At 43.0% G+C, this 14,104-nt stretch overlaps 2 protein-coding genes across 6 annotated transcripts in view; both read left to right on the top strand.

Annotated features, from left to right (window-relative positions):
* The window catches only part of LOC133380876 (T-cell surface glycoprotein CD1b3-like), a 31,759-nt gene extending 19,541 nt beyond the window's left edge, over nt 1-12,218 (top strand). For 3 of the 5 annotated variants that reach the window (XM_061619036.1, XM_061619040.1, XM_061619039.1), the window contains 2 exons: nt 1,334-1,615; nt 12,103-12,218. In XM_061619036.1, coding sequence (XP_061475020.1) covers nt 1,334-1,615; nt 12,103-12,206 — 386 coding nt within the window. In that variant the 3' untranslated portion in view covers nt 12,207-12,218. Of the gene's footprint in view, nt 1-1,333; nt 1,616-2,252; nt 2,935-6,812; nt 7,131-12,102 lie in introns of those variants that run through there. The other 2 variants (XM_061619037.1, XR_009761572.1) reach the window with 2 other exon arrangements.
* A 12-nt stretch (nt 12,219-12,230) lies between these two features.
* LOC133380874 (zinc finger protein 239-like) lies at nt 12,231-13,679 on the top strand. The gene has a single exon (XM_061619034.1). The coding sequence runs from the start codon at nt 12,437-12,439 to the stop codon at nt 13,295-13,297; it is 861 nt and encodes a 286-aa protein (XP_061475018.1). The 5' UTR covers nt 12,231-12,436; the 3' UTR covers nt 13,298-13,679.
* Nucleotides 13,680-14,104: the final 425 nt, after the last annotated feature.

The raw sequence follows: 14,104 nt of genomic DNA, 5'->3' as shown, positions 1-14,104 counted from the left end.
TTGCTCCTTGGTGAGGAAAGAATATAACTGGCCAATACCCCTCAACCCCGTCTGGGTTTCAGGTAACAAGAAGATGCCTCTATTGTCTAATTCCCCCATATTCTCAGGTTTGGTCTGGCTGCAGATACATATAGAGTTGCTCTGTGAGTGTGTACATCATGATCTCGCTCATGCTCTATTGCAGCCTTTGCCAACCTGATGCCCTCCACTTGTTTTGGACTACCATTCCCATCAGTTTCAGCCAGCACAGATTTGTTTGATCCTGTTTTAAAACCATCCATGTTGGTGGCCAACACTACATTTTGTGGGAGCAAATGCCATAGTTTAACTATGGCCTGTGTGTAAGAAGTACTTCCCTTTTTCTGTCCTGCATCTTCCAGATTCACTGGACGTTCCCAAGTTATGAGAGACAGAGAAAAGTTTCTCTCTGTCCACTTTCTTGACATCATACATAATTGTATACACTTCTACCATGTCTCCTCTTACTCATCTTTTCTCCAATCTAAATAGCCCCAGAGTTGCATGCTTTCCTCATAGAGGAGTTGCTTGATCATTTCCGTTGCCCTTTCTGAATCTTTTCCAGCTCTACCATATCCTTTCTGAAGTGAAGTGACTGCAACAGTACACAGTGTTCCAAATGTGGCCACACCATAAATTTGTATAAAGGCATTATGATGTTATCTGTTTTATTCTCAGTCCCTTCTCTGATGATGCCTAGTAACATGGAATTTGCCTTTTTCATAGCTGCCACTCACTGGGCCAACAACTTAATCCAAAGTATCCGCTATGACCTCAAGGTCTCATTCCTAGTCAGTCACCAGCAGTGCAGAACCCAAACTTTGTTTCCAAACTTGCCTTTAAAGACTGTGTGTGAAGGACTGCTGGGGACCACCCTGCGGCACCCTGTGTTTCCTGCCAACTGGGATGCAGGATCGTGGGCCCATTCCACAGGGGTTGCTGGTAGGGCTGCTGATAGAAAACAGCTGGAGTTAGGTGGAGCTGGGGGTATGACCTTGAAAACACCTCAAAGGCTTCTGTAAAAGGAGCTCTGGAGATAGAGAGAGGGTTGGTACTAGAGGGAGAGTGACAGAAGACTCCTGGAGGAGGAACCCGGGTGCCCAGTGAGCTGCAGACTTCATGTGAAGAAGGGAGCCATCTTGAGTCCCTGAAAGCTGCCATAGCTTTCTGCAACTCAAATGCTTGCTGAACAAATGTGGAGGCATCAGAAATCCTGCAAAGTTGCAGAAGAAGGCCCCATCTCTGCTTTACAAGCACTCCCCATTATTTTCTTGTGCACCCCTATAACTGATTGCTTTCTCATTTCTACATCCAGATCCTTTTGTTGTTCAGTCCTTGATCTTCTGTGAGATTGCAACCAATGGGGCTAAGAGGGGCTTCTATGATTCTGCTGCCAATGGGGAATCGCTGGTTACATTCAGTGCTGATGATAGCACCTGGGTCGCCCAAAAGGAGAATCCGATGGCTGTCTACACTCAGCAGACCCTGAACAGAGACAAAGACACAATCGCAATCCTTCGACTGCTGTTGTTAGGCCAGTGCATCAGAGCTCGTGAGAACTTCCTTCAGAATGGAAAGGAGGCTGTGCAGAGGCAGGGTGGGGCTGGAATTTATATCTGTTTCTTTATTGCATTAATTTCCCGCCTTTCCTTCAAGGAGCAAAGGGCGGTGCACATGGTACACCGCCATTTCATCCTTTGCAACAACCCTGAGTGAGAGAGTGACTGGTCCAGGGCTACCCAGTGAACTTCATAGCTGAATGAGGATTTGAACCTGGGTAGTCCAAGTCCAACACTTTAACCACTACACCACACTGACTTTCAGTATTTTTCACACATATCCACACACTCTAGTGTACTGGAGAATCAAGAGTGCCATTACAAAATACTTTAATCTACAGATCAGGTACTGTTACTACCTTTTTTCCTGGGAGGGCTTCTGTGCCTTAAGCAGCAATGTGACAGGCAGAAATGCAACTGGTACAACTTAGCCTAGCATGGAGGTGTAGTCATGGGCAGAAAGCTTCCACTGATGGAATTCTGTGCATCTGCCTGCTGTTTAAAGCGTCAGGAGCTATGCCAGAACAAAAGAGAGCAACCCTAAATGGGACCAGCCTCCCAATGGATGACAGCAGGCCTCTGTCATGTATGCAAACCTTCAGTCAAATGGATTCTGCAATCAAATTTTTTTGCTTGTACAACAGTCTAAGGTAGGTCAAATAATATGTTTTGCAGGATGAAACTAGAATTTGTGGGTGCATGATTGCCAGAAAGGTCAAGACAGGCAAAAGAAAGCCCTTTTCAGTGCAATTCATAATGAACTTGTGGAATTCACTGCCATAATAGGCCACAGTAAGTACAAGCTTAAAAAAAGTTAGAACAAATTCATGAAAGTCAAGCCCATCTACAGTTATTAGCCAGAAAGGCTAAATTGAACTTCTGTGTACAGATTGAATAAATATATCACTGAATAACAAGCGCTGGGGACAAACAAAAGGGGAAAGTTATCACTGCACTGTTGGATGTTGTATCTGGCGCAAGCAGATGCCCAGGATGCAGAACAGTATAGTGACAGGCTAGATGCCAGTTGAAGCAATGAGCTGGACAAGCAATAAGTTTTAAGAGTTACTTTACTGACAATATATCACAGCTCTCTCTGTACAAACTCCTCGACCCCCACACTCACAAGTGTCTGCTGGCCCTCTATATAGATAAGGCCAGCTGCCCGAGCCTAGGTTGCTTAGCAACGTGTCCTTGAAGATGGCTCGAGCTCTGCCAACTTTTGCTTCTAAGTCACGTAGCTCACTTGTGGAAATTTAACTTCTGCTTTCTCGGTTTAATAGCCAACATCCACATCCTGCTTGATGCCCTAAAGGCAGGGATAGAGCACTTTTAAGCCTCCAGATATTATGGGACTACAAGTCCCATCATCCTTGATCATTAGTCATACTGGCTGGGGCTCATGTCTGAAGGGCCCATCCCTGCTCTAAAGTCATGTGGCTGGATGCACTCAGGGCTAGGCTGTTAATGTTCTTTCTTTCTTTATATAGATATAGATATAGATATAGATAGATAGATAGATATAGATAGATATAGATATATATATTTAAAATATTTCTATCCCGCCCTTCTACCCTACAGTAGGGCACTCAAGGCAACTCACACTGACATCATACATGGAAAATAAACATTCAAAAACCGTTAAAATAGATAAAACTATAAAATATAGTAAACAATCCAAGGGGAGTGATATTAAAAGGGAATGAAAGAGGTAAAACTAAAAACTAAAGAGGTAAAACTAAAAAGGGCTAAAAATAGAATCAGTTTCAAGCTCTACCCTCAATCCCTCCCAAAGGCTGTCTGGAATAAGATGGTTTTCAGAAGTCTCCAAAACACCATCAGGAAGGGAGCAGAGCGAGCTTGTTGGGGTAGGGTATCCCAAAGCCTGGGGGCCACAGCTGAAAAAATTCTCTCCTGTGTGCCTGCCAGCCTAACATCTGTCATTCCAGGCACACAGAGGAGACCAGAGGCAGCTGATCTTAAATCACAGGCAGGTACATATGGGCATAAGTGGTCCCTCAGATACATTGGTCCAAGGCTGTTTAGGGCTTTAAAGGTCAAAACCAGCACTTTGAATTGGACCTGGAAGCAAATTGGGAGCCAATGGAGTCAATAAAGCACAGGGGTGATATGATTTGCACACCGCAATCCAATTAACATTCTGGCTTCCACATTTTGAACCAACTGCCATTTCCGAACTGTTTTCAAAGGCAGCCCCACGTAGAGCACATTATAGTAATCAAGCCTCGATGTCTCCAACACGTGTTACTGTGGCCAAGTCAACTTCTTTATATGTGATGTCTATTAGCAGCCATTCTGGCCCACTTATTTATTTATGTAGCATGGTTCTATCCTGCCTTTCCTCCAAGGAACAGGTGGCAAACAGGGACCTCCCTGCCATTTTATTCTCCCAACAATCCTGCAAGGTAGGTTCACCTAAGACATAGTAACTGGACCAAGGTCACTTGGTGACATTCATGGCTGAGTGGAGATTTGTTACCTCTAGTATAGGGTGATTTATCCGCATGCTTGATCCCCTCACCCCCAGGGTAGAAGATAATTTTGGAAGGCAAGTGTTGGTGGGACAGCCTGTTGTTGCTTGCTACATTTATTCCGTGAAAAATGCCTCCAAGCGACTTAGACACATAAAATGCACAAAGCTTACAATTATTTAAAAACAAAATGGACCAAGAAAATACAAAAAAGACACATTTATCTAAGAAGCTCTGTTAGGTTTGCCACTTTTTAAGTATGATCGGAGGGCCCTCTTGCAAAGCTGAACTGAAACTGTAGTTCCTCACTATCCTGGAAAGTTTGTGAGGAAAGGAAGCCAGTATTTTTGCTTGTGTCAAAAATCAAAAACAAAATAGGTGTGTTAGATTTCCAAATGTGGGTGGAGGGGGAGTTCTAAAGTGGTGTTAAAAATACCACAACATGAATGTGTTTTTTTTAAAAAAAAACTTCATCTAGAATGCTTAAAATCTAAAAGTGGACAAGGGCAAGTCCAGCCCAAGTGGACAGAATTGTAGAGGCTACAGGCCAGATGGAAAATGTATCTAGAGTCACATCCACACCATTCATTTAAAGCACATGGCTTCTCCCGCCAATGGATGTTGGACTGGATAGGCCTTTTGCTGATACAAAAGCCCCAACAAAGAATCCTGGGTACTATAGTTTACCCCTCACAGAGCTACAATTCCCAGCACTGTATGGTATGGATGTGACCAGGGAGAATCAGTGGTTTTTCCATTAGGGCAGCTGGAGTGCAGCCTTACCAAGAACAATTCTCCTCCCCAGCCCCAGTCTCTCACAGCCCATGCAGGCTCTGTAACGTTTGTGTCCTAGTTCAGTTTCCACTCCTGGAGACGTTTATGTCCATCTCCTGTTATCTGTTATGTGCTATAGCCAATCACAAAACACTGAATAGGTCCCTCCCACCTCTGTCTTCAGTCAGGGGGAGCATTTTTTTTTAAATAAGCATTATCCATGGGAACCTGTGGCCTTCCCAACTGTTGGACTGCAACTTCCATCAGCTGTAGCCAGCATGGCCAGTGGTCAGGGTTGATGCAGTCAGGCAATATCTGGAGGGCCACAAGTTCCCCACCCTGCTAGTCTAGAGACGCTACCCACCCCCTGGGCTTTGAGAACTACATGAGTGTGATCCTTTTTCCTGGGTACAAGGAAGTTCTTTCCCTCATTCCATCAAGATGCCAAAATCTCTTACTTGTGTAGAAAAGGAAAAAGCTGAGGGAAAACAGACACAAAAGATGATGTGGAGTAAAATTAATAAGAACATAAGAAGAGCCTGCTGGATCAGGCCAGTGGCCCATCTAGTCCAGCATCCTGTTCTCACAGTGGCCAACCAGGTGCCTGGGGGAAGCCCGCAAGCAGGACCCGAGTGCAAGAACACTCTCCCCTCCTGAGGCTTCTGACAACTGGTTTTCAGAAGCATGCTGCCTCTGACTAGGCTGGCAGAGCACAGCCATCATGGCTAGTAGCCATTGATAGCCCTGTCCTCCATGAATTTGTCTAATCTTTTAAAGCCATCCAAGCTGGTGGCCATTACTGCATCTTGTGGGAGCAAATTCCATAGTTTAACTATGCGCTGAGTAAAGAAGTACTTCCTTTTGTCTGTCCTGAATCTTCCAACGTTCTTTCTCAATGCCATGCATAATTTCATACACTTCCATCATGTCTCCTCTGACCCGCCTTTTCTCTAAACTAAAACCCCCCAAATGCTGCAACCTTTCCTCGTAAGGGAGTCGCTCCATCCCCTTGATCATTCTGGTTGCCCTCTTCTGAACCTTTTCCAACTCTATAATATCCTTTTTGAGATGAGGCGACCAGAACTGTACACAGTATTCCAAATGCGGCCGCACGATAGATTTATACAACGGCATTATGATATCGGCTGTTTTATTTTCAATACCTTTCCTAATTATCGCTAGCATGGAATTTGCCTTTTTCACAGCTGCCACACACTGGGTCGACATTTTCATCGTGCTGTCCACTACAACCCCGAGGTCTCTCTCCTGGTCGGTCACCGCCAGTTCAGACCCCATGAGCGTATATGTGAAATTAACATTTTTTGCTCCAATATGCATAATTTTACACTTGTTTATATTGAATTGCATTTGCCATTTTTCCGCCCATTCACTCAGTTTGGAGAGGTCTTTTTGGAGCTCTTCGCAATCCCTTTTTGTTTTAACAACCCTGAACAATTTAGTGTCATCAGCAAACTTGGCCACTTCACTGCTCACTCCTAATTCTAGGTCATTAATGAACAAGTTGAAAAGTACAGGTCCCAATACCGATCCTTGAGGGACTCCACTTTCTACAGCCCTCCATTGGGAGAACTGTCCGTTTATTCCTACTCTCTGCTTTCTGCTTCTTAACCAATTCCTTATCCACAAGAGGACCCCTGCTCTTATTCCATGACTGCTAAGCTTCAGACTGAAATGGTCATGTGGGCATATACGGGGTAAGATAATCCCACAAGTACAGTTAGTCTATTGACTTTATAAAACAGCACAACTTTAAATAATATCTTTACAGGCAGATTGTATGCTTATTCAGCCACATGTAACTGCATTCAGCAGCTTTATGCTGTGGAGGGATAAACTACAGTTCCCCAGATTCTTTGGGGGAAGCCATGTGCTTTAAATGTATGGAGTGTATATGGAGAAGCTCTGCCCCCCCCCCAATTTGCTAGACCCCCTTTCCCATAACCCTGATAATTGGCCATGCTTGCTGGGGCTGATGGGAGTTGTAGTACTATATCCCCACCACCTTTCAATTATAGATGGCCAACCATAGCCAGTAGAGGGCTCTGGGTGATCACTTTGACTCCCGGCTTGCCGGGCTGAGGACGAGTGAAATCTTTTGCGTTTCCGGATCATGGAATGGCTCATCCTGCTCCTGACAAGTTTCCGGTTTGTCAGGCACTGAGAGGTCGCGGTCCCTTGTGCGTCTTGCCAAGGTGAAGCTTCCTGCAAGGCTAAACGCATTGCTGCTTTTTGCTATTGTTGCCTTTGGGATTGGAGCGGTAATAAGGTAAGGGGAAAAGAAGACCCCTGACGGCTTTCACATTTTCGTGCTTGCAGTTCTCAGGAATCCAGTAGTTTTAAACCTCAAGTGGCTCAAAAATGTGGTGGGAGCCGCAGTTCTCCAAAGGCCAGAGTCAGGCTTCCAAGAGGAGCAAGGAAGTACTACAAGCGAAAGCAGGCTGCGTACACGCCATTCATTTAAAGGGCATTGTTTTCCCTGAAGAATCCTGGGAATTGTAGTTTGTTAAGGATGCTGGAAAGTGTACCTCTGTGAGAGATAAACTACAGTCCCTAGGATTCTTTTGGGGAAAATAAGGTGCTTTAAATGTATGGTGCGAAGGTAGCCTTTAAAGAAATGTGTGTCAGTGAAATTGGGTTCGTATGTGGAAGAATTGCAAATAAGAGAGTATATTCTATCAGACTCTGGCAGGAGTAGGCAACTTGTGGCCCTCAAGATTTTTTAATTTTTCAAAATTTAAAATTGATACCCCACTTTTTGAGGAATGTCCTTCACAAAACTGGTGTTATGTGCCTTCAAGTCGATTATGACTTATGACGACCCTGTGAATCAGCAACCTCCAATAGCATTATAAACCACTCTGTTCAGATCCTGTAACTTCAGGTCTGTGGCTTCCTTTAAGGAATCAATCCATCTCTTGTTTGGCCTTCCTCTTTTTCTACTCTTGTTTTTCTCAGCATTATTGTCTTTTCTAGTGAATTATGTCTTCTCGTTATGTGTCCAAAGTATGATAACCTCAGTTTCATCATTTTAGCTTCTAGTGATAGTTCTGGTTTAATTTGTTCTAACACCCAATTATTTGTCTTTTTTGTGCTGCATGGTATCGCAAAGCTCTCCTCCAACACCACATTTCAAGAGTTGATTTTTCTCTTACCCACTTTTTTCACTGTCCAACTTTCACATCCCTAGATAAAGATCGGGAATACCATGGTCTGAATGATCCTGACTTTAGTGTTCAGTGATACATCTTTGCATTTGAGGACCTTTTCTAGTTCTGTCATAGCTGCCCTCCCCAGTCCCAGCCTTCTAATTTCTTAGCTGTTGTCTCCATTTTGGTTAATGACTGTGCCAAGGTATTGATAATCCTTGACAAGTTCAATGTCCTCATTGTCAAGTTACATAAATCTGTTGTCATTAGTCTTCTTGATGTTCAGCTGTAGTCTTGCTTTTGTGCTTTCCTCTTTATCTTTCAACAGCATTCATTTCAAATCATTTTCTGCTAAGAGTATGGTATCGTCTGCATTTCTTAAATTATTGATATTTCTCCCTCCAATTTTCACACCTTCTTCATCTTGGTCCAATCCTGCTTTCCGTACTGCATATAGATTAAACAAATAGGGTGATAAAATACACCCTTTCCGATTGGGAACCAATCGGTTTCTCCATATTCTGTCCTTACAGTAGCCTCTTCTCCAGAGTATAGGTTGTGCATCAGGACAATCAGATGCTGTGGCACCCCCATTTCTTCTAAAGCATTCCATAGTTTTTCATGATCTACACAGTCAAAGGCTTTGCTGTAATCTATAAAGCATAGGGTGATTTTTTTCTGAAATTCCTTGGTCTGTTCCATTATCCAGCATATGTTTGCAGTATGATCTCTGGCATCTCTTCCCTTTTTAAGTCCAGCTTGGACGTCTGGCATTTCTCGCTCATATATGGTAAGAGCCTTTGTTGTAGAATCTTGAGCATTACTTTAATTGCATGGGATATTAAGGCAATAGTTTGATAATTACTGCATTCCCTGCGATCCCCTTTCTTAAGAATTGGGATATATTTTGAAAGCTTCCAGTCTGTGGGCCATTGTTTAGTTGTCCATATTTGTTGACAAATTTTTGTCAAAAATTGAACAGATTCAGTCTCAGTAACTCGTAGCAACTCTATTGGTATGCCTGCCGTCTGTTCCTGATGACAAAGCAGCTTACATTCCCAATTATTTAAGCAGGAGAAGGGCCCTAGCTCAGTGGTTGAGCATCTGCTTTGCATGCAGAAGATCCCAGGGTCAATCCCCAGCATCTCCAGGTAGGGCTGGAAGAGACCCTTGTGAGATGCTGCCAGTCACTAGACAGTGGTAAGCTAGATGGACCAACGATTCAACTCAGTATAAAGCAGCTTCTTGTGTTCTGTTGAAAAACAACTCTGTTTTAATAAAATATGAAATTACAAGATGACAGTACAGCTGTACAAGCCAGCATAAAAAGTGGAACATACAGAAATATAAAACCTAGTACAGATTATAACAACTGTACTAAGACATAAAAACCAACAAGAATTAAAAATGGCAGGAATAAAATAGGTGAATTTGGGAAGGCTTGGCGAGGGGAAGAAAAGTCTTTACAAATTCAAAAACAGAACAATGTTGGGACTTGCTTCACTTCTAAGAGGATTCCAGAGAACTGGTGCCACAATGCTAAAAGCAGGTGCTTCAGTCGCAGCAAGCTTTACCGCAGGAGCATGTTGTACCATCAAGAGATATTAAAGCTAAGTGATTAGGGTTGCTGTAGAATACTCAAAGTTCACATGCATAGGCTTGGTGTATAAGACATGCAGCTGAATCAGGTATTTAAATCCCTGCAAATAAAGAATCTAGCATTTCTCAGAGGAAGTGTCTTGCCCTGGCTTCTCCCTGCTATGTTAGTCTTCCACTTGGAGGGAGATATTGTTATACAGGGAGCCTTAAAAAAAAGTTGTCATCTTGTTGTGGTACTGTCTATTCTCATACCTCTGAACTCCACCATTTCATTTGGTTGCATGTGTTACCAGGCTCCCATAATCTTTATTTATTTATTTCCAGTAGTTATAGACCAGTTTTCATCATAGATGGTCACAAAGTGGTTTGCACAGCAATAAATAAAACTAGCTATCAATCAAAATAATACGGTGTTTGAAACAAAGGCCACAAGTAAAAACATAAGCTCATGAAGTATAGTAATTTACTTAAAATGCCTGCTGAAATACAAAGGATTTTGTCAAGCACCTGAATTTCAACAGGGAAAGGCCTTGTTTGATTTTAGCTTGCGGGGAGTTCCACAGAATCAGGCTACAATACTTAATGCACAGCTCCTGGTGAATAGGGACTCTGTGGCCCTCCAGTTGTTTTAGAACTCCCATCATCTTCCTTGACTGTTGGCCATGCTGGCTGAGGCTGGTGGGCGTTGGAGTCTCACAATGTCTGGAGAGCCGCAGGTTTCCTGTCCCTGTGCTAGCCTTTTCTTATTTCTGTGATTGTGATGATGCCTACTGTACAAAGAAAAGTTTTAGCAATTGCTTCAGCAGTAAAAGAAGAGCTTGGTGTTAAGGAGGGAGAAAAGGCAGAATGTGGCACAGGTCTGGATGTTGAAGGAGAGGGGAAAAACCCAAGACTGGTTGCGGGCCTGTTTCAGTGGGAGAGGGGTGATAACCTTGGACAAGTCCAGGTCTTTGGCTATGTAAAGAGGTTTCAAATCTAATTACGTATTATTTTATAGTAGCAGCCTTGTACCTGGCATTGCTTGGGTTTTCGGTTGTTGTTATGTGCCTTCAAGTCGATTACAACTTATGGCAACCCCATGAATCAGTGACCTCCAAGAGCATCTGTCCTGAACCACCCTGTTCAGATCTTGTAAGTTCAGGTCTGTGGCTTCCTTTATGGAATCAATCCATCTCTTATTTGGCCTTCCTCTTTTCGACTCCCCTTCTGTTTTTCCCAGCATTATTGTCTTTTCTAGTGAATCAGGTCTTCTCATTATGTGTCCAAAGTATGATAACTTCAGTTTCATCATTTTAGCTTCTAGTGACAGTTCTGGTTTATTTCTCTCTCTAATTTTCACACCTCCTTCATCTTGGTCCAATCCTGCTTTCTGTACTGCATATTAAACAAATAGGGTGATAAAATACACCCTTTCCGATTGGGAACCAATCGGTTTCTCCATATTCTGTCTTTACAGTAGCCTCTTGTCCAGAGTATAGGTGCGCATCACCACAATCAGATGCTGTGGCACCCCCATTTAGCAACCAAAAAGTCGGTGTACTTTTCAAATCAGTGGTCAAAACCAATGGGGCTTAGGAAGGTTCAGTCCACCATCTTGATTCAAAATGGCATCCAGCTGTGTCTAAACAAACAAAAACCTGCTTCTTGATCTCACAAACCATCATGCAAAATTTTGTTATGGAAACTTAAGAGGTGTCCACATGCATAGCAAACAACTTTCCAGAATATATATCACATAATACCATGAATGTTCAAGAGAGAGATGGCTGTCCTGAGGAACTTATCATTCTACACAGGGAACAGAGGAAGAGATGGGAAATGGAAGTAGGGGTAAATGGCAAGAATATACATTTATTCAATAACGTATACATAGACTTAGACTGCAAACCCATATGCATGTTCCTGGGAGGCAGACACATTGAACGCAGTGGGGCTTACTTCTGAGTAAGCATGCATAGGGCTAATGGGAGTTATAGTCCCAAACATCTGGAGGGCACTAAATTGTGGAAGGGTGCAGTAGGGTGTGGAAATTAAGGGCATATGCTAGTATCATTAGCCCTTTTCAGATGCCACTTGTGTGAAAAGGGCTGCAGTCCTATGTATGTAAGCCCTGCCCCCAAAGTAGTGTGATTCTGCCAACCCCTGCTGTGTTGGGACATAACTTCTGAAACGGAGAATTGCTGGGTGGGGAGAGAGCTCCCTGTGCAATTTTTAAATCCTGCATGATCAGGGTTCTAAATCACACAGGGACCCTCCAGGCATAGAGCAGGCTCTCTGCGTCAGATGTTATACTCTGATACGTGTGGATAAGAGGAGTCACATGACTTTTGGGGTGGAGCTAAATGCACAATCCTGCTGTGCCCTTGGCTACATTTGTTCCCTTCATACAAGTAACACCCAGGAGGGCTTTTCTCGCAATCTCATTGACTGGCTTTGCTGCAGTATCCTTGTAGAGAACAGCTTGTGTCTTGAACTCTGTCTTTCTCTTGCCAGGAGAATGTAGAGGAGAAAGTGATGGACCTTTTCTTTCTCTTGTTTTGCCAACTGGCACATCCTCCACGTCCAGTTTGGGAGCGAGAATGAAACTGAAGGGCTAGAATGAGAGTTAACTCCAGCTACGTAAGCGTCAGCAAATACATTGTTGATTACGGAAAATCAATTATCATACAACAGTCAGCTTCTAAATATTTTGACTTTGGGGAAATTGTTCTGCCTGAAGCTTCAGTTTTGTTCCACATTAAGGAACCTGCAAGACAGTGAATCTTAATTCAGTTTTTGGTGCTCAGAGCAAACAGCAGTTGGAGAAGAAACTCACACGGGGCATCACATGGGAGAGAAATTCTTTAAATGCCCCAATCTCGGGGAAAATTTCCTGAGCAGCTCAGATCCTTTTGGACATCAGCAAGTCCTTGCAGCTGACAAACTGTATAAATGCCTGGAGTGTGGAAAATGTTTTACTCATAGTAAGAACTTCAGCACTCACCAGAGAATCCACACTGGAGAAAAACCTTACAAATGTCCTGAATGTGGGAAAAGGTATGGTGCCAGCTCAACTCTTAGTAGGCATAGAAAAATCCACATGGAAGAAAAGCCTTATAGATGTCCGGAGTGTGAGAAGGGTTTCAGTTACAAAGCAGATCTCATTAAACACCACCGAGTTCACACCGGGGAGAAACCTTATGTATGTGGTGAGTGTGGGAAAAGCTTTAGTCAAAGCTCAAACTTTGTTACACATCAGAGAAGCCACACAGGAGAGAAACCTTATGAATGCCCTGACTGCGGGAAAAGTTTTACCGTGAGTTCAAGTCTTATTGAACATCAGCGAGTCCACACCTCTGAGAAACCTTTCTTGTGCACAGAATGTGGGAAAAGCTTCAATCGGAGCTCACATCTCAATGTACACCAGAGAATTCACACAGGAGAGAGGCCCTTTCAGTGTCCTGATTGTGGAAAAGGCTTTACGATACTTTCCACCCTTAGTAAACATCAAAGAATCCATACAGGAGAAAAACCTTACAAATGCCCCAAGTGTGAGCGAAGCTTTAGGGTGAGCTCAATTCTTACACAACATATTAGAACCCACACAGGAGAGAAACCATACATTTGTTCTGATTGTGGGAGACGCTTCAGTCAAAAATCACCCCTCATTGCTCACCAGAAACTCCATGCTCGTAAGAAAACTGTGTAGGTAAATGGTCTAAGACACTAGTGGGATTAACAAATCATTTAGTAGTGATTCAGTAGTTTGGTATAAGAAAATATGCAGATATAGAACATAAGTAGGCTTTGCTACTGTTACTTCAATCCCAGACAGACATTTGTTTTTTATAATTGTATCATTTTCCTTTTATAAAAAAGTGATATCCTTCTCCCCTTCTTTTATTGAGGGGCTTCAAGGAAGCATAGTTAAAATGCAATTGCTGTTGCTTTTGCAGAGCTGTCTGGATGGGAGAGGCTATAAATCCAAATTTACTATGACATAGGATGATATGAGTCAGGACTTGTGAAATGCTTTGTACATGGAGAAGTGCTGTGGAGGTATTGAACAATAAAACAATTAATAAAAAGTTCACTGTGTTATTTCCATCTCATAAGAAATGAATTACTATCCTATACAGCAGTGGTTCCCAAGCTTTTTTCCCCAGAAACCACTAGAAAATTGCTGAGGGTCTTGGCAGACCTCTTAATTATTTTTCTGCCTCTTGTAACAATTGTAATGCACTGGACTGCTATATAAGTTTTTAATTGTATTTTTACAGACCAGGAACCACGTGGATGAAGCCTGTGGTTCATGGACCACAGCTTGGGAGCCCCTGCGATACTGGCATACACTGTCAGATAAGACCAACTTGATCCTTCACCTTCTCTTACCCCTTTCCCCCTGCCAACAGACAAATATTTTTAGTTAGACTCTCTGCAGGAGTGGCAACCCTCCTCTGGACTTCTACCTATAATTAAGTGGATTTAAACCAGCTCATACCCTTTTCCTGCATTA

The sequence above is a fragment of the Rhineura floridana genome, chromosome 3 (assembly GCF_030035675.1).
Source record: "Rhineura floridana isolate rRhiFlo1 chromosome 3, rRhiFlo1.hap2, whole genome shotgun sequence".
In the NCBI taxonomy this organism is placed as follows: Eukaryota; Metazoa; Chordata; class Lepidosauria; order Squamata; family Rhineuridae; genus Rhineura; species Rhineura floridana.
Note: the sequence above shows the minus strand (reverse complement) of the source record. Positions and strands in the feature narration are given on the sequence as shown.